Source organism: Eschrichtius robustus, chromosome 18 (genome assembly GCF_028021215.1).
Source record: "Eschrichtius robustus isolate mEscRob2 chromosome 18, mEscRob2.pri, whole genome shotgun sequence".
In the NCBI taxonomy this organism is placed as follows: Eukaryota; Metazoa; Chordata; class Mammalia; order Artiodactyla; family Eschrichtiidae; genus Eschrichtius; species Eschrichtius robustus.
The window spans coordinates 80,080,922-80,105,738 of NC_090841.1; the positions used below are offsets into that span (position 1 = coordinate 80,080,922).

The 24,817-nt window shown below is 51.5% G+C and overlaps 1 protein-coding gene across 2 annotated transcripts in view; it reads left to right on the forward strand.

Moving 5' to 3' along the window:
- The window catches only part of ARHGEF7 (Rho guanine nucleotide exchange factor 7), a 127,387-nt gene that overhangs the window by 42,993 nt on the left and 59,577 nt on the right, over positions 1 to 24,817 (forward strand). Inside the window, exons 3-5 of one of the 2 annotated variants that reach the window (XM_068526341.1) lie at positions 12,053 to 12,137; positions 15,467 to 15,597; positions 21,307 to 21,508. In XM_068526341.1, the coding sequence (XP_068382442.1) occupies positions 12,053 to 12,137; positions 15,467 to 15,597; positions 21,307 to 21,508 (418 nt within the window). Of the gene's footprint in view, positions 1 to 12,052; positions 12,138 to 12,767; positions 12,817 to 15,466; positions 15,598 to 21,306; positions 21,509 to 24,817 lie in introns of those variants that run through there. The other variant, XM_068526342.1, reaches the window with a different exon arrangement.

Sequence of the window (24,817 nt, forward strand, 5' to 3'; positions counted from 1 at the left end):
GGGGACGGCGGCCCTCCAGTTGGTGGAAGCTCCGTTAAGAGGGAAGACTGTGGGCACCTGGGCATTTGATCTTCTTTAGGGAACTATTGAATGTAGTGTCTATAATTCATGCAATTTGAATTTGTAATAAATGTGTTAATGTAGGTATAAATAATCTGCACCATGCAACTGAAGAGGAAATTTACCTAAGATTTAGGGGGTTTAGTTGCAGAATGTTAATTTTCTACATATCCCTCCATCATTTTGGGTGTAATACATAACTTAGTTAAAGCCATTCAGTGTAGTGAAAGATTTATAACTGGAGAATAAAGAAATTAGAACCCATGGCTCACTAGCAACTTTATTTAAAGCTTGAATAAATTCTATCCTTGTTGGCATTTGTTAACCGCTTATCTCTTACTTAGTGGTGAATTTATTAAAAATTCAGATTGCACAACAGCTGTCTGGATTTTGTGTGTGTGTACTGGTTGTGATGTAAAATGCATTCCTTATTGAGGATCATGGTCAGGAGTTTGAAGCACGTCAGTCAAATGGCGATGTTTGAAGGACCAGGAAGGACAAGGCAGCTCAGGGGATGGGACGTATGTGTAGTGAGAGTCTCATGTTGTTCCAGCTTCAGGTTTGACATCTCTTTGCCAAGAGAAGACCTGGAAACTTCCCTTCTCGTTTTCCAGCATCTTGTTGGAATCTTACTTTAGAACCGGCCCTGGGAGAGGAGAGTTTGACTTATCATATGACTGGAGCGTTGCTAGGATGACTGGTACACAGCTCAGATAGGATGAGGTGGTGGACCCTTCAACCAGAGCATTTATTGGGTAGAATGTGTTACAGGAGACTGAAGAGTACATTTCTATTTCATTGTGAGTATAGAACAGGGAAGTGTTTCTCCAGGTGCTGTTAGTCAGTCTGCACAGGATTTATGAGGATATTCCCTGAGCCTTGTTCTGCGGAGACACACAGAGGCCCAGCATGTGTCTGCCAGAAGCGTCGTGGAGCGTTGTATGGCTCATGAAATGAATATACGTAACTGGGATACAGGGCAGTGACTGTACGTCCTGCAGGAGGGACGGTGACATGGGGTTGGGATTTAGAGAGAGAAAGAGACCCCCCCAGTTGGCCAGGCTGGGCACCCCTGGGTGGGTGGGGCCTGCTGCTGCTTCCTGCTTCCCCCAGGCTTCTCAAGTTGATTTGTGGAGTTGAACCAACAGAACGTCCTAAAATTGATGAACTGTCCTAAAGAGGAATTAAAGGGGACTTGCGGCATTCCGGGTCCTAACTGCTTGGGGGTATGTGATAACCTTGAACTTTGATGGGAGAATTTTAGCGTTCTCTTGGAGATCATAATAGGCTTGGAAGGGAGTGCTCAGACTAGATATACAGGTGCCCAAACGTTTGAGAAAACTTTTTATTAAGAGAAATTGGGCCCAGCACTGGGGACTCAAATATAGCCCTACAAGGTGGAATTAAGACCAGTAAGTGGTGAAGAATTCTAGGGAGACAGCGTGCCAGTGGCCACGTTGTCCTCATATTATGGCATCGTGTTCGTGCTGGCAAGCTTTAGTAAACGGTGCTTATTTTGAAATCAGTGCACAGTGTACACGTACTGGAAACTGGAAGTTAAATAGGGAAAGGCAGAGAGAGATGTAGCATTTTACGGCATTTAGGTAGAAGTACTGGTGCCTAATTTTTAGGAAAAAACAAAGATGTTCTGAATGAAAATATTTGGTCACAGCTGAATTATTCTTGGCTTTATTTCTCTATGAAATGGTCTGAACACCTCCATCTGCATGTTTCGATCTCGCATCTACCCTCAAGTCTCATGTGAAGCACCATCTACGATTCTGACTTTTCTGGTCACTCAAGCTTCCTTTGAACGTCTCATGTGTGTGGTGAAAGTTAAACTTGCGTAGCATTGAGTAGTTTATGACGTACTTGTACGTTCTCATTTTCTCGTTGTGATAGCTAATTCTTTCAAAGCCCTTTGGATTTTTACCTGTGAAATCCTCTTCTAACCCAGCTCCTCCTCTCTGTCCTACTCTGGCTTCCTTTAGATCCGCATGAAAGGACGGGACTTAGCACACGTGCCCTGACTCCTCACAATCCCTCTGTGTCCCACATTTTACTAATTGCACTGTTTAGTGATTCTTAATTTTTCAGTAGTTACCTTTATAAATAATGAGCCAGAAGCCTGTATCTCTTGATTTATCGTCTTAGACTTCACTCCTGTCTGAAAGCTGAGGAACTCAGTGTGACTCTGCGGGCCCCTGTACGCAGGGCCGAGGGAGGGCACTTTGTTAAGGCCTTGGTAGGGTGGGCCGTGTTTCCTGCGGGCTTTGGTGGGGGGTTGGTTACTGTCTAGAAGTCTCCTGTCTGCTGGGCTGCTCCTTTCCTGGTGCTCTGGCCGGAGAGGGCAGGCTTCTCCCGGAGCTGTGGTAGTCCGCACCCTTGGGTGTGTCTGGATTGCAGACTTCTCCAGCACCCAGTCTGGGGGAGCAAAAAGAAGATCCAGAGAACCCACTGCCATGTTGTTTCTCAGGTCTTGAAGCCCGTAGCCAGTTGGCCTGTCGTATCCAGCACTGTCTTGTCTTACGTTTGTTTTATGTGGACGTCCAGGGCTTTTAGCTGCACTGAAGTGGAGGAATAGGAGAGTGTGTCTGCTGCATCTTGTTCGGGGTCAGAACTCACTTGTCCTCCTCTTTACTCTCTGTCACACGTGGCCTTGGTTCCTCTTCCTATTTGTGAATGCGGGCCCAGTAGCGATGGGAATGTAAAGCCACGTAGGTGGTGGGATGCTTTCACCGTAGGGGCGTGGCTGGGAGCAGGCAGGGGAACTGTGGGTGAGGCCCATGAGCAGGGTGGAGGGGTGGACTGTCCCTGCATCCCATTTCCTTGCCCCGCTCCAGCTCTGGGACAGTTCAGGCTTTATTGTGTGGTTAGAGCTCCTAGGGTATTTCAGTTTTGTTTCCTCCTATCAGTGCCTGTTACGTGGGTCTAGCAGCACCTCAAGTTTGTCACTTACGTTGGGAAGCCAGTGCAGGCAGCGGGCTCTCCTTGGTGCGGTCTGGGTGCTTGGCCTCTCCTAGAGGAAGGGGCTGCTGTGCTGCGGTTTACTGGGCGCTGTTCTCCTGCCCTGGTGCTGGAGGACTCTCCGCACTGTTCCCCCAGGCTCCCCACAGCTGCTGTTGAGAGTGTTCCTTGATCACGCAGAGCTCGTCTACTTCCTGTCCTCAAGGATTCCCTGAGCCTCACTTCGACTGCTCTTGGCCTCCCCGCTGCCCCCTTTAGCACTGCAGTGGAGTCTTTATTACTGTTTTGTTTTTTTTTTTAATACTTAATCATGCCAACTCGTCTCATGTTAAATTCCTGCCCTCCAACCTCAAGCGCTGTTGGACATTCATACTACATCAGACCACACTCCTTAACACACTCGCTTTCCACTCTCCCAGATACCTTTTTTTTTTTTTAAATAAAGTATGTTTGGTTATGTACTGGATACATTTAAAAATTTTTTCTTTTTATTTGTTTATTTATTTATTTGGCTGCGTCGGGTCTTAGTTGTGGCATGCGGGATCTTCTGCTGCAGCATGCGGGCGGGCGGGCTTCTCTCCAGTTGTGGCTCGTGGGCTCCAGAATACGCAGGCTCAGTAGTTGTGGCTCGCGGGCTTAGTTGCCCCATGGCACGTGGGATCTTAGCTCCCCGACCAGGGATTGAACCCATGTCCCTTGCATTGGAATGCAAATTCTTAACCACTGGACCACCAGGGAAGTCCCATTTATTGCTATTTTTTTTAAAGCCTGCCTTTTCTGTTATTTCAGTGGAACCTTGGGAGGGATGGGAGGTAATGTATGTGTGCAGTTTACTGTCTTGAAATGTTTCTCAAAGTTTGGGTTTTATAACTACTTGTTTTGAGTATTAAAGTTAATGCAAGGTACTCATTGCCCTTTTGGCTCTCGATGTTAGCACCTAAACTAATTGTCAGCCTAAGTAGTTGTTGTGACCTGCCCAGACCCTCTCTGTCTGGCGGCCGTGTGGCTGTTCTCTGCCGGCCTGCCTCACTGTCCCTAGGAGTCGGACTAGGAGCCCACGGTGGGCTGATGGGGTGCTGCGCCTGTGCCAGCTGGCTCTGGGACCCATGGGCCCATGGCTGCTGCCCCACGGACCCATGTGTGTGGCAGGGGGAGCAGCAGTGACTGATCGGGTTCAATTCTTTGCTCTCCTGTGGAACCTGCCGTACCGTGTTTTGGAGCCTCGTTTTTCCCCTTTATAAAATAAGATGGGCATGAAATCTGCAGCATAGCGCCCAGGGGATGCTTCAGTGGATGCTTCCTCCTCTTCTTCCCCACCTGGTGATGTCTGTTTGGAATGATTGCTCCTTTACGGTGGACGGAGACGTAGCAGCCCTTTCATTGCATCAGTCATCTTGCCTCGCTTCTCAGGACTTTGTTCTCCCTTCCGCCCCAACCCTTCCTGGAAACTACCTAAAATATTTGGTATCTCTTTTCGTGTATAAGTGTTCCCTGTCCTAGTGTTTTGGTGTTGATAAGTGGAATCCACAAAATTGAATATGATTTAATTGTCATTTTAAACTAAAAGAAATGGGGGGCACATTGGGTGAAAGTGCTGTGTATTGATAGAATCCGTCGTCAAACTTTAATTTTATCCCTAGGGCGTAGGAGTAGGTGGAATTAAGTACAAAATCTACAGAAGCCAAGAAGGCGAGAATTCCCTGCTGGATCCCTGTTTTCCACATGTCTATCCCCAACAATGTGGACCATTTGCATTAAACTTAAATAGCACAACTTAGTTAAGATTCGTCTTTACTCATCTTGTTCTAAAATCACAAATTCCATCTGACAATGTGATAGGACAAGATTATATTTTTAAACTTCGAGAACCACACTCCAGAACTGTGCCCAAAGTAACAATTTCTTGTGTCAGAAGTAGCTTCCTCATGAATTCATCTGAGGAGCTGACCTGGCTGGCTGCATGTGGAATATTAAGGCTGCGTGAGCTGAGAAAGTGCTTGGTCGGTCTGCCTTGCGTCGTGAGGGGTCTCTCCATTAGTACTGGCGTGGGGGAAGGAAGACTTCTCTGCATTGCCTGGTATGTTCTCTTTGGGTACACCCAGGGGTGTCATCGGCTGGTGGTGACATCATTTAGGGGTGAGTCACCTACTTTTGCGTTTGTATCAGCGTGGCCCGCTGGGTCAGAGTCCGTCGTGGTTGTGATGTCTGGGTTCTGTGAAGGCCAGGTCGCTGTGATTGCTGATGAGACTCTGGGGCGCTGGTGGTAACCACTCATTACTACTGTGTCGTCCTTTATTGGATCCGTTGGTCCGTCCTGGTGCTGCACAGGGTTGCCTTACCTGCCTGCACCAAGTCGCATGCGTGTGCAGGTTGGCAGGAGGCTTTTGCACATTATCGCCTGGGCCTTGCCCAGCTCGCCTTGCTGCTCTGCCTCTGGCCATGTGGCTGTGACTCAGGCAGGGCCAGCCAGGTGCAGCGGAGGTGGTGGACTTGTTGGCTGTGGCCTGGAGCTGCTGGCAGCCGTGTTACCTTATGAGCCAGGACGTTCCTGAAACTGCAGCCCACGCAGAGGCAAGCCGAGTCAGGAGATGGCCTGAAGCTTCCGACTTCCGTGCTTGTGGTTCTTGCCATTCTTGAGTTGTTAGTTGTGAGAACCAGTAATTTCTTCTTTTGTTTAAGCCAGTTTGAGTTGGGTTTCACTTGTTTACAGTTGGAAGGTTCCTGACTAACAAGACCTTTGTTATGTGAAGTGTATAACACATTCTATTTTGTGAAATGAAGTTTGCTTTTCTGTTTTATTATGTGGAAGGTAATGCTGATTTCCAGTACCATCTGTGCATTTGGACTCCAAGGTGAAGCAGCTCACTGATGCTGGGGTTAGGGGAGCCTTTCAGATGGAAGTGTTCGTCAGCCTCCTGTTACCCTGCCGGGGCAGGGGTCCGCCCCACTTCTTTGTCAGGAGTGGCAGCGCTCTGCCGAGTGGCTGTGACATCTGATGGGCCCAGTTAGAAGGGGTGGCAGCTGGATTTGGGGAGAAGAGTGTGGCGCAGGAAGCAGGACTCCCGTAGTGGGTGGGCAGGCGGCTGGTTTCCCAGCAGGGCCACGCCTCCCTCCTGAAGCTGGCGCGTGGCCCCTTCCCTCCAGTGGAACAGTCTGGAGCGCTGGTCACGCCATTCCTGGGATGCAGGCCCCGGGGCTTCCTTCCCGCTCCTGCTCTCGCTGCCCCATTGCTGTCTCTGGGGCCTTGTCCATGCCGTGAGGACACAGCCATGCGGTGAGCCGCCATTCCAGAGCCTCAGCCCCGGGAGCTGTCAGGCTGGCAGTGGACACCTGGGGCCTCCCCGTGGGAGACTGAGCCACGTCCCCGCCAGGTGGCTCTGGGCTCCTGACACCCAGACCACCTGTAGTTAGGCCTCTGAGTTTTAGGGTGACTTGTTATATGGACGGGATGACCTGGGGGTTACAGGTGGCACTGTGCTCTGGTCTCCCTCCATCTCCTGACCCCGCCTTCCTTCCTGGTTCTTATGGCACCTGCTCAAGGTTGCTGATCAACGGGTGGCACTGTGCTCTGGTCTCCCTCCATCTCCTGACCCCGCCTTCCTTCCTGGTTCTTATGGCACCTGCTCAAGGTTGCTGATCAACGGGGAGGGGAGAGGAAGTCTTCTGAGCGAGAATGAGCCCTTTCAGGGCGAGCACGGAGGCATTTGTGTCTTTTCTTGGAGATTCCTGTAAAGCAGCAGCCTTTAGCAGTTATGTGATAACTGTCTTTAGAATTTGGGAAGGAAGGAAGAACTTTGTTTGCTATGGAGTGATAGGTACTTTTTTGGGAGCAGTCTTATTTTGAATAACAGGGAATTCTGTGACTCAGCCTAAGAGGTTTTAACTTTTACCATTTAGTGTTAAAACGGTCCAACTTTACATGAGCTGACTGCTTCACTTTAATACCGTTTTATTCCTGCTTGTTGTTCGGAGATGTACTCTCCCCTTCAAGAGCCAGTTCAGTTAGGGAGAGTGTGGGATGTGGATGTGTTGCCAGCTCTCGCCGGGCGGTGCTGTGTTAGCCAGCAGCCCCCTCGTCTCTGTGGCTGACAGCACTGAAGGTGTATCCTGCCCGTCTTGTTGGCTGCGGATACGGGGTTGCTCTGATCCGAGTGTCTTCTTTATTCGCGGGTCCAGGCTGGTGGGGCAGCTCCAGTTTGGGCCTTGCCATGCTCACTTAAAGGAAAAGACCGGGGAGGCTGGCTGAAATGCCTGAAGGCTCCTAAAGCTTCGCTTGGGGCCTGGCACGCACTGTCCTGCTCAGAGCGGGTACGTGTGCTCACAGCTCATTGGCCGGAACCCATGGGAAGGCGTGGCAGTGGGTGGGGACGCACACCCCTCTTTAGGGGTGACCTGGAGTTAGAGGAAGTTTGGGGACTTCCCTGGTGGCGCAGTGGTTAAGAATCCGCCTGCCAATGCAGGGGTCACGGGTTCGAGCCCCGGTCCGGGAAGATCCCACGCGCCGCGGAGCAACTAAGCCCGTACGCCACAACTACTGAGCCTGCGCTCTAGAGCCTGTGAGCCACAACTACTGAGCCCGAGAGCCACAACTACTGAAGGCCACGTGCCTCGAGCCCGTGCTCTGCAACAAGAGAAGCCTCCGCAATGAGAAGCCTGCGCACTGCAACAAACAGTAGCCCCTGCTCGCTGCAACTAGAGAAACCCGTGCATAGCAACAAAGACCCAACGCAGCCACAGATAGATAAATAAATAAATTTTAAAAGAATAAAAAAAGGAAGTTGGAAAATAGTGTGATGAACGTGAACTTTCTGGATTGATCAGCATCAGTTCTTATCTTGTGCCTTGGAAACTTCTTTATTTTACAACATTATTGGTGATGCTTCCCTGAAAACCACGGTGGCTCTTTCTGCCAAAACACAGGCGCGTCCTCTTTCTAGCTAGAGGTTTGTTTGCACGTTGGAGAGCTCCAGCCCACGCGCGTGGGCCACCCTGATGGCCTCGCCCTGCCAGCTTGGTGCTGGTGGCGGTCGACATACGTGCCGCCTCACATACGTGCAGCTCAGGTGCGGGTGAGGCCTCCTTATTCCAGGTGTTAGTTCTGGAACTGAACCTGAACGTCTGGAAATGTGACATTAAGTAGAAATAAGGAATATGTCAAAATAGGATAATCTAGAGGGCTAGCAAAAGGGAAGGCTGGGAGGTTGAGTTTGGGCCAGGTGCCTGACGTTCAGGCTTAGCCCTTTAGGTGGTGTGGCCCTGACAGTGCTTTCTGGGGCTCAGTGGTCAGAGCGTTGGGTGCTCTGAGGACCTGGGCCTCTGCTGGACAGATGCGGAGCGATGCCGGTGCTGGAGCTGCCGCCGCCCTGGCGTGCACGGAGCTCTGCGGGGAGCCTCGGCGTTCTGGCGAGTGAGGGGGTCACCCGCTCGAGCGCGAGCCGGGGCGCTGCTCAGGGGGCCCCGTGGAGGGCAGCACCTGCCGGTGTGCGGAGCCGTGTGGTCTGTTCTCTGGACAGGCTCTCGAATGTTCTTCTCTGTTCCTGAGCATCCCCCTTGAGGAAGCTTTTCTTTGTTTTGTTTTGTAGTTGTTTGTATTATAGAAAAAGAGAATTTTCCTTGGTAGAACGTAGTTATCAGTGGGTCAGTTTTTTCAGGAGACCTTGAGGTTTGGTGTACAAGATTGAGTATTTGTAATTTCACTCATTTTTGAACTCGTGGGGCATTGGCACGGTGCTGCCTCCCGTCACTGGCATCCTCATCCTCAGGCCTTTGTCTGTTCCTCGTTCCCGTCTCATGGATGTGAAGCCGAGGCCCAGAGGGCTTCAGTACACGGTGTAGGGCCGTAACCACGGGGTGGGGGGCAGCCTTCAAGCTCGGAAGGACTGTCTCCCTCCTTCCCAGCTCATCCCAACCTCGCTCCCCTTTGTGGGTGACGACAGACACTTCTCAGAAAGTATTTTTATGTCCCACTTTAAATATTCTGGGTCCCTTCTAGCTTGGTTTCCACATGGTTTGGTATTGTATTTCATTGCATAGTATTGTTTCTTTTGAAAGTAAGATATTAAAAATGAACTATAACTAATACATTTAATATTATGAGTTTTTTTGGCAGAAAACTGGTAGGATAAGTTTGAGAATATTGGATTAGTCTACTGTACCTTTAATTCACTTAAATGTAAAAGTGAGGGTGAGTTTTCGGAAATACACTTTCCCAGTTGGGTAGATTCCGAGATCTTCGTGGTATGTGTTCCCTCTTCTTTGTGCTTATAAGGGATGGTCATGGGTGTGAGGGGGTGAGCTTGCCTGGGGAGAGGGTTCCTGACACCTTCCCTCTCTCTCCAGGGAGGTGCTTCTCACCCTTGGCTGCATGGCAAGTGTTCACATTCTGATTCGGGATCCTTTCCTTGGAGATTCTAATTTGTTGATAATTAGTATGGGATGTGGCTTGAGTGTCTTGGTTTTCTAAGGTCCTGGGAGATCCTAACGTGCGGCCCCTCCTGAGAACCCCCTGAGGAAAGGCGTGGGAGCGTGGACCCGAGGGGCGGGGAGGGTGGGCGTGTGTGCCCTCAGCCCGAATGGCAGGTCCACGGGAGAGGCAGGCTTATCTCCTAAGCATGAGCGCCCCGGGGTAACTGTGTGCCCTATTAAAATGAGACTTTCCTCTATTCCCACAGTACAGACTTTCTCTGTACCCTAAGATTTTTCTGTTTTTGCTTTTTGTTGAATAGATTTCTATTTCAGGAAGTAGTTGGTTTTCTTTCTCTAGAGAAGCACCTTAGTCAAAACATTTTATTAACTCAGAATGTGCATTTTTTCCCTCTCAGGGGCAAGCGTTTATCTCATCTCATTGTGTAGCTTCCTGTTAAGAAATGTGGTGTGTGTGTGAATTCACTTAAGTTCTGATGTCACTTTGGAGCCCATTGGTGGGCCGTTTCAGCCAACCAGACGCTTCCTGGTATCCAAGTAAGAAAGATATATAGTTCTGGAATAACAGGAAACTTCAGTTTTCAACATCCTGTTTTTCTGGGTTTTGTGACTCTCTGCCTCACCACGATGAAGGTTAGTAGATGTTTTCGTGTATATTTCTTTTTTGCAGAATACCACAATTTGAATTTTCCAAGCTCTAGAATTAGAACTTGAGAGCTGAGATCATCTGCCCGCCTTTTATGAGAGAAGGCACTTTTATTTCCTGCACAGAAGGAAGCCGAGGCCTATTGAGGGTCATACTTTTGTTAAAAAATGCAACCAACCCATTACAAAACGTAGCTGGATATATCAGCCTAGATCATGCTCTCATTTGACTTGGAATTTCTTTTTAAATAATAGATATCAGAACAAATGAGTTAAAGTCTGTACTATAAGGTGATTCTAAAGACTGTTCTAAGGGGATACTCTTTTTTACAGGCAGGATCTGGCATCATGAATTGTTTTATTTTTTTGCTGCATCAGATGAGAAATGCATGAGTGACATCCACAGAGGGCTTGGGTGTCTGTGTTTACGGCTCCCTTCCCAGCTCTGTGTTTGCAGCTCCTCTCTTGACTTGGATTTGATGGCCTCCTTCCTGGAGGTGGTTTTTCAACTTCTGGATTTGTCTCTCTCTTGTTCGTGTTTAAATGGACATACCTCATGATGATTTTTACTCATCTCAGAAATTAAGACTGAAGACTTCTGTGGAAGACAGCAGTGGTTCTTTAGATTTGGAATGGCTCTTCTCAGCTGCTCTTTATGTGTCTGTCCCACAGTGACATTCAGTGCCACGGGGTGGGTGGCTGGGTGGATTGGTGCCTTGTTACCCATTCAGCAAACATTTGCATTTTTACTGTGTGCTGGCCATTTTCTGGATGTTGGGTGTTGTGAGGTCTGCTTGTGTAGGTTTCACGGTCTAGGGCAGCGTGCACACACAGACCGTAAGATTGTGGCAATGAATGTGCCGGGAGCCTGGCTGGGCCCTGCTGAGTCTAGTGGGGGGGTGAGGCTGGCGGGAGCCGGATGAGTAAGAGTTAGCTGTGCAGGGGGTGGGAGAGGCAGGAAGAGGAGAAGCGGGGGTTCCTGGCAGGGTGTGAGATAGAGGAACCGCCTAGTCGGGGGAGAGGTGACAGGCGACCTGCAGAGGAAGTCATTCCTGGGATGACTGGTCACCATAGTTCATTTTTGCCCCAGTGAGAGAACCTTTGAAGAATGTTAACACAGTTTTCATTTGGGCGTCTAAACACATCTTTATGTTAATTGCATCTCAAAGAATTTTTTTCACAATTTTTCTGGCACAGAGTTGTGGACGATTTGACTGTTAAATTTTTGGGGGGAGGGCAGGAGTTATTCAGTGATCAGAAGGTGTATGTGGCCTTCAGACGGTGTTTGGGAGTGAGACGTGTTTGCGCGCATCGCGCGTGTTTGTGCGCATCGCGGCTCAGCCGTGCTGTGTCTAGGCAGCCTGACGCGCAGCGTCTCTCAGCTCTTGGGTGTTGGAGGGTGGGCGGGGAGGGGACTAGCTTGGGCGCGTCCCCAGTCTCTAGGCGGCTGAGATCGCAGGGATGCAGACTAGACGGTCCCGGTCTGGCCTCGTGCTCTGCCCGGAGGGTGGCGGTGTCCCCGCCCCCCCTCTTCTGGAGTCGGCCTCTCCTGCCTTCCCTTCCTTCCCTCTCGTATCCTCTCTGGTGTCTGCGTTTCCCTTTTGCTGCTGTTGGTTTTGGCATCGGCTGTGGCCGGGAGAGGAAGTCTGTAGTAGGCATGCCCTGAGGCCTCAGCCTCCGTCTAAGGAGAGGAGCCCTCACGGAGTGCCAGCAGCGCCCCAGGTTATGAAGCAGGGTGCGGCAGGGTGGGGACGTGGTGGTTGGGAAGCTGGACTCAGGCCCAGAGCGGCCCCAGGAAGGGAGTCTGGCCCGGCCTCCCGCTCCGACCGGAAGCCGAGCTCCCAGGTGTGCCGCCTCTCTGGGGTCTCACCTGCGAAGCCTACTGTCTTCCTCTTGCTGCGCAGGCCTGCCCAACACCGGACTCTGCTAATTCTGCTTGTTCACTCTTCCCTTTCAGACGTTTGATGCAAACGATTTGTATCAGGGGCAGAATTTCAACAAGGTCCTCAGCTCCTTAGTGACTCTAAATAAAGTAACAGCAGGTAAGTCTCTTTTTACGGAACTTGAGGGGAGGGGAAGAAAGAAGGGGCAAAAACCTGTGGCTTTTGTGTTAGTGAGGCAGAATGAACGTTATTGAATTTAAAAAAGGAGTGCATTAAATTCTTGGTCGTCACTTGTGCTGCGAGCAGAGTCCTCTTGAGGTCCTGGTAGATATCAGTGCTTCCCTTCCTGTGGGCAGAGGGAGAAGTACAGCAGAGGGGGAGTGCCTCCTTTGCAGGGGCTACTCATGGGCTGTCCTGGAGCTTGAAGCACCTTGCTCTGGAGTTTTATTAAGTTCATGCTGATTAAAGCTCAGATCTAGTGAGCAGATCTAGTGCCTGTTTTTGAGGTGCGGCCAGTGAGCTGGCCTCTACAGTAAACACCTACCTGGACCAGGTTTCCTGAGGGTGACGAGGGCACCTGGGCTCTGTGGGCTGCGGGTTCGAGCCCCAGTCGCACCTCTAGGGAGAAGTGGGCTCCCCAACTGCGGAGAGGACAGCGGGGTCTGTATGCGCTCCTGTGGGGCTAGCTCGGGCCTGGAGGCTGCCTGAGGCACCTGAAGGGCTTAGAGGCTCTTTTGTTTTAAAGTCATTTTTGTTTTCAACTTACTTTTACGGACTGTAGTTTCAGATCCCTGGGAGGGGCAGTTAACCCTTGATTCGTCTCTTTTCATCAGAAAAAGTAAGTTTCTCTTGTCAGGGTCTCCTTTCCTTTCGCCCTGACCCTTCCTCACCGTGTGGGGAAGGGATGGGGTCAGAACGCTCGGGGCTGCAGGAACCGTCTCCGGGGCCCCTCACGCCATTCGTTTGCTGGGAGGGCTGTCTGGGCGCTGTCCCGCTGCCCGCGCTTGGGGACGTGCGCCCAGAGCAGCCTGTGCTGCCCGCCGTCCCAGGCAGGGCTTCCCTTTTCATAGCTTGACTTCGGGCTTGAAGTTGAGAATGTCTAGGGCTGTTGAGGTGACAGCACCTGGGGACACGCTAAATTAGGACCCCAGTGAGCGAGTGTAGGAAAGCGTGAGGGTCCAAGTCCAGGAGGAGGGCGAGAGGGGGCGGAGAAGTGGGGGGCATCAAGGCGGACATAAGTACATGCAGCCATCGCACCGTCCAGACGGGAGGCTTGTGGCGTTTTGTCAAGCTTGTGCTGCCTCCTCGATCCCTCCGTGGAGCAGTGATAGACCTAATGTGAGCAGACAGGTAATAAAGGAGCCAGCCCGCCACAGTTGAAGCGTTGGCAGTTGATGACGGCTTCACAGGGAAGGGCGCGTGCAGGCGGCGGGTGCGGCGCGGGCCCCTCCCCGGCCCCGGCCCGCCTGCAGCACTTCGCCGGCGTCTGGGCCGCAGTTTGACACGCACTGCGCTCCGCTGAGCTCGCTCTCTGGCAGCTGGGGCGAGAGCGGCTTTGGCAGACGCGGTCCCCACGTGTGAGGCCACAGGCGGGAGATGGCAGGTTTGCTCTCGCCCTGGGTGTGTAAGTTCGGGTGGGTCGGAAGGTGAGGGGGAGTGACGAGGGCGGCTTCGCTCCGTCCACCGGGCCGCGAGACCCTCTGTGATCGAGGCGGAGCCCCGCGGGGCACGGGAAGCGTGGACACAGGCCGGGAGCTGTATTTTCCCGTCACGTGTTACCGTCGTTCCCACCCCCATCTGATACAGAAGTGTTTCTCGTATGTTCTTGACATCATTGGATGTACCCTGGACGCAGAGCACGTAGCGCTGTTCTTTACAAAGCCCTGTTTGGAAGTTCTGAAATAAACCTGGTGCTTTTCTCTTCAGCTTTTAAACAAGAGGACTGAGCCTTCTCAGATGAAGAGAACTTTTTGCTTCTGTATTTGTTGGCTACTGCTCTTCATTTGTGTTTCTGAAGTCAGCGTGAAGGAGGTGACGGTGCCTTTTCAGCCGTCGGCTGTAGGGGCTGACACAAGTGTAAGACGGGTGCACCTGCTGACTCCACGGTCATTGTTGGGGAAGCCCGTCACCGTCTTTCCTCTGCTTCCGGCACATCAGGGAGACCCTTTGTGTTCTCCAGGCGTGTGGAGGAATACTTGCCTTTTACTTGGACGGAGGAGAGATGGGAGGTGGGGAAGGAAGGGACCCTAAACACTCCCTGGGTACGTCAGGCAGCCACTGGGCAGCTTCTTCACGCCTGTCCTCTGGGCGCTGTTTGTGCCCACAGTTGCCAGGCCTCTGCCACACGGTGGGAGCAGACATTGGCCCTTACTGCCAGCGCTGAGCAGGGCCTGAGAATTGGAGGGGCTTCCACACTGAGACGTCAAGGTGGCTTTAGGGCAGGGGTCCTGGACGCCAGGTCCGTGGAGCCCGGCAGGCAGCATGGAGGAGCGAGGGGGGCAGAGGGCAGCGGTTGCTCTGCCCGCGTGCGCCCTGCTCAGCTCTGGGTCAGTCAGGGAGCGCAGAGCCAGAGGCGCCAGAGCCCCGGTGCTTCAAGAACAGCTGGAAGTGCCGGTTTCCCTGGGAAGTCCCCCGACTTTCAGCTGTTGGTACCTAATTCAGAATTTCATAAGACGCTGTGTAAGCCAGTCCAAAGGGATCTGCCAGAGAAAGAGGACCTAGAGACCCCCCAGTTTCAGGACATTTTTATAGAAGGTCCCCCACATAGCTTTAGGAAATTGCTAGGCGCGTGCATCTCGAAACAGTGATTTCCCTAGAAAACGCTCTCGTGGCCTCATTTTTTAAAAAATCACATCGCTTCTGCGAAGTGGGCTGCTGACATTTACGTGCTGGTGGCCTGAGTGGGGTGTGTGATCCTGCAGCGACTCGAGAGACAGATTTGAGCCTTTAGTGCTGTGTGGTCTCTGGTCCTTTCACAGCCTTGTGAGGTGAGTGAAGCGTGCCTGCTGTCGTGCCGAGGGCATCATCCTCAGAAGGGCCTTTCTGGCCGGAAAGTGCCAGGGGGTCTGTTTGTTTCAAGTAAGAGAATCTTTTCCGTCTCTGGCACGATCGCGCTTGCGGCTCGCTCACTGCGCAAAGAGTGATCCTGGAGGAGCGGGCGTGCGGTGGGCACGCGGGGGAGTCTGGGTGGTGCTCTGCTCAGGAGTCGAGCGTGAGAGGCTTCTTGTTTCCAGGTGAGGAGAAAGTACTGAAACAGTTATGAAACACGTTGTAAACTCGGAACTTAGCGAGAGAAGGACTGCTAGATAGTTATGTTCAGTTAATTCCCGGGAAGGTGCCCGGGGCGCGTGCGGTCGTTCGGTCCCGTGGCGGGGACTCTGCTCCTGGTCTCCTGCGCGGGTGGCCCCCCGACCCTCGGAGCCCGGTGCCGGGTGTGGGTGCAGTGCCAGGGGACTCAGCTCGCTCTCTCCCCTGTGACGACCTTGCAGACATCGGCCTGGGAAGTGACTCCGTGTGTGCCCGGCCCTCCTCTCACCGGATCAAGTCTTTCGACTCCCTGGGACCCCAGCCTTCGCACGGTCGGACTTCAAGACTCTTCCAGGGCCAGTATCGGAGTTTGGTAAGTGTGAGAGTTGGTCCCTGAGAATGGGAGTGTGTTGGGAGCCGGGCGTGTGCAGCGTGTCTGGGAGGACACACGGGCCTCCGGGGAGTTGCTCAGCCAGAGGGCGGTTTGCCTTTGCTGCTGTCGCTCCTGTTCTCGGGCCTGGCGTTTGCCCATCACCAGATTATCCGCGTGCCACGCTTCATGGCAGCTTCTAAGAAATTTGTGTATTTGAGGCACTCTATTTTAAGATATAGATCTGTTTATCTGGAGGGATGTGAGCTTTAAAATGTTTTCCTGGTCACTTGCATCATATTTTCTTACCTACTCTGCACAAAGGTACAGAAGTTTGGGAATAAGAAATCCATATCTAGTACTTAGATGATGAAGAAAATGGCTGAAAGCCGAAGGACCTAGAGGGGTTTTTTCTCTTTATGAAAGCGTGACAGCGCCCTACTGAGTCAGGATGCAGCTTGTGGAAGGGCTCCCTTATAACGGTGCTGGTGAGGTGGGGAAGCCACCTGAGATGAACAGTCCTCCTGGAAGGTGAGGAAAACCCATCTGTAAATCGTCAAGAGACAGGCTGCGAGCACAGGCGTGGAAATGAGGACCTGGGAAGGTGAAGTACAGGGCCAAGCAGAGACCGTGGGGAGAGGCCGCCCCATCCACCAGCCGGGGCCAGTGTCCGCCTGACGGACAGCCGAGCCCGCTCTGGACCGGATGGCGGCCTGGTCCTCAGCTCGATCAGCCGGTGCTGTGACTTTGCTTCATGCGACACTTTAGTAAATTATTGTATGTTGGAGAATCAGTGATCTCGTCCTGTGAGTCTGAAGAGAACCGACCCTCCTGGAGTCTTCAGAGACCACCGCTCTCTACTTTACCACAAGGGAATATTGCCCAGTAAGCTGGTGTGATCCTCGGAAACGGAAGTTAACCTCGTTGGAGCTGTGTGTTGTAGAGAGAAGTTAATTTGAATTTGGTCACGAAGCAGCGGTAAAAACGGAGAGCTGTAGAAGGGATATAATTTTTATGTGTTCTTGAACTTTTTGAACTCAAACTAACTCTCCCTGCTGTGTGTCTGTGACTGTTCTTCCTCTCTGAGAAGTCCCATTGCCCTGTTTCAGGCCTTGTGAACAACACAACACACCTTGAACGTTTTTTCTCTGTGCCAGCTCTGGCTGGTTCGGTGTCTCACCTGGACTGACTCGTGTGACCCTCACGGCCACCCCGTGTGGCTGGATGGACTTAGAGGGTCCCATTGCGAGCTCTGTGGTCCAAAGCAAGGGAAGATGCCCAGACCACTTGAAAAATAGTTTCAATTAGCTTTATGAAATACACAAGGAAAATGCAAGAAAAATCAACAAGCTTTGGACAAAGAAATATTTGCTGTCTGACACATTCACTTGTGGCAGTTGTCGTCGGTTTTTTTGTTTCTTTTGTTTTTGAGTAAATGAGGAATGGATTGCAAAGGAATAATTTTAGTAAAATAAAGTTAAATGTTCTGTTGTGATGAATGTTGCTGAGATTACGGTAAGTATAGCATTGGTGTTTCATTAGTGAGAGAAAGTTTAAGTTACACCAGAACTAAAAAGCCCCAGCCACCTTGCCTGTGCCGTGGACCCGGTGAGCCGCTCATGAGGCGAACGCGGTGAGACTCCTCTTGACCTGCTAGGTAAGAATAAGGATTTCGGACTTCTCTGGCAGCGCAGTGGTTAGGAATCCGCCTGCCACTGCAGGGGACACGGGTTCGAGCCCTGGTCCGGGAAGATCCCACATGCCGCGGAGCGACTAAGCCCGTGCGCCACAACTACTGAGCCTGCGCTCTAGAGCCCGTGAGTCACAACTACTGAGCCCACGTGCCACAACTACTGAAACCCGCGCGCCTAGAGCCCGTGCTCCACAACAAGAGAAGCCACCGCAATGAGAAGCCCGCGCACCGCAACGAAGAGTAGCCCCTGCTCGCCACAACTAGGGAAAGCCCACGCGCAGCAACAAAGACCCAACACAGCCAAGAATAAAATAAATAAATTTATTTAAAAAAAAAAAGGGAATAACGATTTCTCTGCCCCTCGTTTCAGGGGAGCTTTTAGAAAAGGGGAGGAAAAGAGCTGAAGCGGTAAGCTAGTGACTGAATACACCCTTTCCAGCCTCCCGGGGCAGCAGCAGCGGTGGCGGCAGCCCCCCGTGAGGAGGGCTGGGCTGTCTGCCTGGTGCGCGGTCCTCACCCCGCCTGGGCCCGCGCCCGCTCACAGCGCTCCTAGAGCCCATCCTTCAGTGTAGGCCATGCTCCACGGCTGGGAACCTGTGGCGTCAGAAATGAAGGGGTCCAGACTGGCCGCCTGGCCCTGCGCAGACGTCGCCCCTTCCTGTCCTTAGTGGAGTGTCCCTTTCTGGAGTGGGGAAGGCGTCCCTGCTCTTTGCCTGGCCTGCAGCTGTGGGGAGAGCGTAGGTCACCGCCTCGGCAGCATGCTGACGGGAGCCCCGCGTGCCACTTGCATGCCGGCCGGCGTGCGCCCAGCAGTGGGGGGGACAGACAGGCCGACAGCAGGGCTCCCGGGGCAGTTTGACCTCCTTAGGGGCCTGCTCTGCACGTGTGTTTGTTACGTGTCATGTTCCGTTATTGGAATTTGTCACCCGAATCGGCTCTGCAAAGCCAGGGGAAGTCACAAAAAGGAGAATGTCTTGGAGATCAGAGTAGACGGCTGGTGAGTGATGACAGTGGTCTGCAGAGAGAGAGAACCTGACACAGCGTATGAGCAGGTCGTGTTTCTCTGACCAGAGCGAGGGCAGTGTGTGCCGTGTCCCGGCTGTGACGTGAGCCCTGTCCGGCCCTCACCGCTCCGGTGCCCCTGCCACCCCGCGTTTGAGGGGACAGGGGTCAGCCGGAGGGTTCCTGCCAAATGTGGATGAGAGATTGCTTTATCGAATATTCTAAGTATTAAACGTGAAGTATGCATTAAATGTTTAATTCATTAGATAAATATTTAATGTATTAATTTGAATTATTAAATAAACACGATTTATAGCAGTTAACGTATAAACACGTAAATAGGTAAATGCATGTGAACTGTTTTAGGCGTTATATCAGCTCCTCTTCTCGAAGTTCTGCCTGAGCGCTGTGTTTGTGCCTTACCTTTCTCATCTTGTTTAGTGACACATGCACCTAGTTTAAAGACTCAGGTAGTCCTCCAAGACTTGCTGTTAGGAGAAAATCAGTAGAGACGACCACTTCCCGTTTTTTCTGTTGGTTCTTTAGGCATTTGCCTGTGTCTCTCTAAATAAAATGCCTTATATAAAGGTTGGTTTTTGGTTTTTGGTTTTTTTTAACTACCACAGTGTTGCCACTGTGGACGTCCCACGGAGGCAGGGGGCCTCAGGGCTCTTCCACTGCCCCTGGGCCTTAGCTTCACGGGTGCTTCTGGGCCCCCCTTCCCCGTGGCTGAGTCCTGCAGTGGCTTCGTTGGGTGGGTGTTAGTGCAACATCAGCATGACCCAGACTCACAGCGGGGCCACCGTGTGCTGGGGCTGTTCTTTCCTGACGACCTTCTGTTGCCTCTTTAGTTTTCTGTGCACCTTGTGCAGATTATAGTCTGGTCTTTTGCCTTCATTGGAAGAATCTCATCTTTGCGCATTCAGACGTGTTAGGGTTTTTCAGTTTCCTCTTCCTGGGGGACGCTGGTGAAGTCTTCTGGCCGCTGGAGGGTCTCTTGGTTGCAGCCAGGATGTGCCAGCTGCCGCCTCTGTGCTTCCTTCATCACCTGCAGACTCCTCTGACCCGAGTCGGCTTCCTCCATGTCTTTCTCTGTTTTCATTTTTTTCGTGGTTAATTCCCTGTTTTGGAGGAGTGCATCTTATACTAGCTTCTTGAGCAAGGGTGCAGGCGAGGTAAAGTTTTTCAGATCTTGCATATCCGCAGATGTCTTTTTTGTCCTAATACGAAAGTTTTTTTGTCTTTAGTTTTATGAAGTTTAGTTACGGTGTGACTTGGTCCAGATTTCCTTAGGTGTATCCTGTTTGGGGTTCACTCAGCTTCTTGACTCTGTGTGTTTGTGTCTTTTGTCACATTTGGGACATTTTTAGCCATATTTCTTAGACTCCTTTTCACCTCTGTCCTTTCTCCTCCAAGACTTCGATGGTTCCAATCTCAGATCTTTGTCATTTCCCCCAAGTCCCTGGGGCTCTCTTAATTTTTTTTCACTCTGTCGGTTTGAGTAGATTTTATAGGTTCTGTTTCATTTCTGGGATTTTCTATTTTGTCTGTTTTGAGAGAGCTTCATCTTAGTGTTGGGATCCATGTCTGTTCTGTTCTCAGTCAGGCTCCGATCTTCCCTGTTCTTGGAATAAGGGGTGTCTTCAGTTCTATCCTAGACACTTTGGAGAGTGTGTTGGAAGATGCTGGATCCTGCTGAGATCTCGCGTCTTAGGCTGCAGCCCTGGCTGGTGGGGTTTTGTGTGGCGGTCCTGGCCGAGGGTGGTAGGCCGTGGTTCTGGGGACAGCTTGGTTTCCTTGCAGTGGTGTCGGGTCAGACTCATTGACCTGGGGTCACTGGGGTTTCTCTTGGACCCCTGAGAGTGCTGCTGGACGGGGGTCGGGGAGACGCTGGGCCTGGCTCCCCGCCGAGGCTGGGTGGAGGGCAGGGGACACCTGTGTGGGCAGATGGGGCTGCCTGCTGCCACCTGGGGGGACTGGACGCTGGACTCCCAGCCTCATCTTGGCCGATGTCACCGGTGCTGGCGGAGCTCTGGGGCTTGGTGGGCCACGGGACGTCCTGCCTGGTCCCCTTGGACACCCGGGTGCTGGCTGAGTGGCCCATGTGCTGTCCCTTTCCCGCCCCTCTGGCCAGGAGAGCAGACTCTGCTTGGGGATTTTTGTCTGTTGACTTCCGTTGGCAGTTCCAGGTTGCAAGCCTCTCCAGCACCCGGTCTGGAATAGATGGAGACAAAAAGACATTCTAGCCAGTCTGCCTTCCTCTGCCCACTTTTCAGAGATGTGCGGTTAGGCTTAATCTCTGAGAAAGATGCAAGTTAAAATGAGGTACCCTTTCTTCCTGTCGGTTTGGCAATATCCAGCGTTGGTGAGTGTTTGAAGCAGTCAGACGTCTTAGACGCTGCTGGCGGATATGTCGCTTGGCGCTGGTCTGTGGAAGCCTTTTGGAGGGCAACTTAGAAATGGGCATTAAGATTTAAAAGGTGTCATCCGTGTTCTCTGACCTGAATTTAACGTATCGGCTCATTTACGGGCGTATGCAAAGACATGTGCAGACAGTTCTGAGGCAGCCTTGTTTTGCAGTAGAAAACAACTAGACACGGTCTCAAGTCTAGTAGTGGAGACTTGGTTAAGTAACTAATGGCACTGCCGTACAGTGTAATATTAAGCAGTTAGTTAAGACTGCAGTAATTAGGGACTGCTGGGAAAATGGTCGCGGTGTATTAACTTGTTGCAAACTGTAGAGAAGTGCGTAGTGTGTAAATGTATGTGAAAGTGTGTCTCCGTTCACGTAGGCACAACACTGGCAGGAGTGAGACCTTTGCAGCCGTTGAGCGTTTCCTCCGGTACTGGACCTGGCGCGGTGGACAGGGCCGTGGGGACTTGGGTGTGTCCAGGCGTCCCTCTGCCCTGTGAACGGGGTGGTTACGCTCCGTTTGTCCAAAAGCAAAATCTGTTCCTATCGTAACGCTGCAGAATGTGTGTCCTTCGTGACGTCTCCTCCCTTCTCCCCTTTTCAGGACATGACGGATAATAGCAACAATCAACTGGTCGTAAGAGCCAAGTTTAACTTCCAGCAGACGAATGAAGACGAGCTGTCCTTTGCGAAAGGCGACGTCATCCACGTCACGCGGGTGGAGGAAGGGGGCTGGTGGGAGGGCACGCACAGCGGCAGGACCGGCTGGTTCCCCAGCAACTACGTGCGCGAGATCAAGCCCAGCGGTGAGTGGCCGGCGGGGGAGCAGGAGGCGGGGCACGTGCTCGGGAAGCTCCCGCACTTGGCTCCCCGTCCCGGGCGGGGGTCAGCCTCCCGCGTTCTTTCTGCGAGGGGGAGTGGTGTTTGCCCCCGCGCTGGGGAAAGGGCTGCACGGTCACAGGCTAGCTTTTCATTCCGTTGCGACATCAGCACTTTAAAATAGAGACTTACTCTCTTATGTTCCATTTGTAAGGAGAAACATCTCAAATCTGTTAGTTTTTATTTTTGTGGTTACACTTTTATATAAGGTAAAATGTATTGCCCTTTTGTAGGGCTAGTGTCAGGACTGGGAGTTCGCTCTGTCATGCAGGCTGTGTTGAGTTTCTGACTGTGGGTGCTTTTGCCCGTCATGCACAGTTAAGTAATTTCTGTCCTTTTCTTTGTGCTAATAATAGCATTTTAAAATGCATCGCTTTCCTTAGGTTTTCTGCAATTGCTTAACGTTACTTTACTGAATTTAAAAAATTACTCAGAGGCTTATCTTATTTTGAAAGGGAATAGTGGTACTGGCACTTTTTTCGTTTCTGCTTAGACTCACGTCGTGGAATCGCAGGTTCTCTCTGCTGCCTGGGATCTGTGATTTATGTCACTGCGGTATGGGTGTGGAAGTTCTGGCGCACGGCCTCTGCGTGTGTGTGCGTGGTGCTGTCCTGCGTGGCGTCACGGGGGGGTAATGGCGGGCCTCCCGAGCACGTCTGCCCAGTGGTCCCCATTCCCTGAAGCAGCGTTAATTTATCGACAGAGACTGCTGGTTTTATCAGTGCAGTCGTGTAGTCCTTGCCCTCGTGGGTTCCTGTGTGTATGTGTATATGTTTGTATTCATATGGAGCTGGGGTGTAGGCGCTCTGATGAGTGAGATTTCAGAACCAGCGTCTTGAGGGGAAGAGTGGGTGGCCGGAGACGCAGAGGTGGGGAGAGATTTGCAAGCCGAGTCTGCTGTGACTTGACTTGCATGTCGTCCGTTGACTGGAAAGGCCTTGCTGTGTGCTGCGGTGTTCTGGTTCTGCCTGGGGAGAGTGCTGGTGGTCCGGGTGCGGGTAGGGCCGCGTGGAGGGAGTGTGATGGGAGCGGCTCCGCATGGGGCGCGGGGAGGAGCCCCGGGGCCCGCGGGCGTTTCAGGTTAGGGTGCAGGGACGGCGCTCCCTCGTGGGGTCAGCGGGGCTCGCGCGTTCGGGTTTGCGGGTCTGGCACAGAGCAGGAGCTCAGGGAGCGATAATTGCTGCTCTTTGGTTTTCTGAGGTAGCAAGGAGAAGAGCTGTCTAAAGGTGAACGTGACAGTTCTGATAAAACAAGTATTTTCCTAGCACTGACGTCAGACCGAAGTATTTTAATAAGGCAGCCTGCAGCCCTGATGGGTAAAGGTTTCTGGCGTTGGATTTTGGGGGGGAATAACACGTGCTTCTTCCGTCTCTTTTAGATTGTAGTAAAATTTACCATAATGCAAAATTGACCATTTTAACCATTTAAAAAAAAATTTTATGTGTACAGTGTAGTGGCACTAAGTACGTTCACATTGTTGTGCAGACATCACCACCATCCATCTCAGAACTTTTTCATCTTCCCAAATTCTCAACCCATTAAACAATTCCTGTCTCCCCTGAGCCCCTGGCAGTCCCCATGCGACTCTTTGTCTCTACTGACGTTTGACTCCTAAGAGCCTCATGTTAGGGGAATCGTACATTATTTGTCCTTTTGTGACTGGCTTATTTCACTCAGCATGTCTTCTGGGTTCACCCGTGTTGTAGTGTGTGTGTCAGAATTTCACTCCTTTTTAAGGCTGAATAATATGCCCTTGTATGGTTATGCCACTGATAAACCCTCACACCTCTGTGTTTCTCCTTTGTTCTCACACTGCCGCCACACTTGGAGCACTTCTTATACCAGTGTGTGGGCTTTCCACACATCAGACCATTGGATCACACCAGCTGGGTGTACTACAGTTCAGTTCAGTTCTGATAACCATCTGCCTGGGGTTAGTGTCACAGAGGTTGACGGCTCAGGCCCACAAGACTGACCCCACTTCATACGCCCCAAGCCCCAGGTTGTCATCTGGGCTTCTGACCAACTAGCTGTAAATCGGGCTTCCTGTGACCCTCTCCTAGAGTTTGGTAATTTGCTGGAAGGGCTCACAGAACTCGGGGGGAGCACTCCTCAGGTTTACTGGTTTATTCCGTAGGAAAGGATATGGTTCAGGACACAGATGAACAGCCAGATGAAGAGGCACAGGGGGCGAGGTCCAGAAGGGTCCCAAGCGCAGGAGATTCTGTCCCCGTGGAGTTGGGGGTGCCACCTTCCTGTCACGTAGGTGTGTTCACCAACCTGCAAGCTCTCTGAACCCCACGCTGTTGGGATTTTACGGAGGTTTCATCACAGAGGCATGAGTGATGGTTAACTCAATCTCCAGCCCTCTTTCCTTCCCGAGAATGGGGTGGGGCTGAAAGCTCCGAGCTTGTGGTGACCAGGAGCCATCCAGAAGCCCACCTAGAGTCGTCTCATGAGAACAAAGGACGCTCCTATCACCCAGGAAACTCCAAGGGGTTTAGGGACTGTGTGTCAGGAACAGGGTCAGAGACCTAGTATTAGAACAGAAGATGCTCCCAGTGGTCTTGTCAGGACGTTCCAAGGGTTTCAGGAACCTTGTGCCAGGAACCGGGGGCAGAGACCAGTATATATGTGTATGTGTTTTATTTCACAACCGAATTTTGTTTATCCATTCTTCTGTTCCTAGACTTTTGGGTTGTTTCTAGCTTTTGGCTCTTGTGAATAATGTTGCCGTGAACATGGGTGTACAGGTGTCTGTCCAGAGTCCTTTCAGTTCTCCTGGGCGTATTCCTAGGAGTGGAATTGCCGGCTCATGCAGTGACTCTGTTCCGTTTTTGAGGAACTGCTGTGCTGCTTCCACAGCAGCTGCACCATTTCACGTTCCCGTCAGCAATGCACAGGGGTTCCTATTTCTCCACGTCTTTGCTGACACTTGTTGTTTTCTGTTTTGTTTTGTATTTTTGATACTAGCCATCCTAATGGGTATAAAGTGGTATCTCATTGTTGCTCTTTTTCTGTAGTTGATATCGTTCTATTGTTGATAATAGAAGCAGTATTTTTTCATTATCGTAATAATACAGTTAGCAATAATAGCCAAGTTTTTATGTTCTGGTTCCTGTAGGAAGTGCTTTTTATCTGTGACTTCAGTCCTCACCACAACTCCAGAGAATAAGTACTGTTGGGATATTCAGGGCATAGGGTACAAATAATACCCTCCTTTTAATCTGTCCATG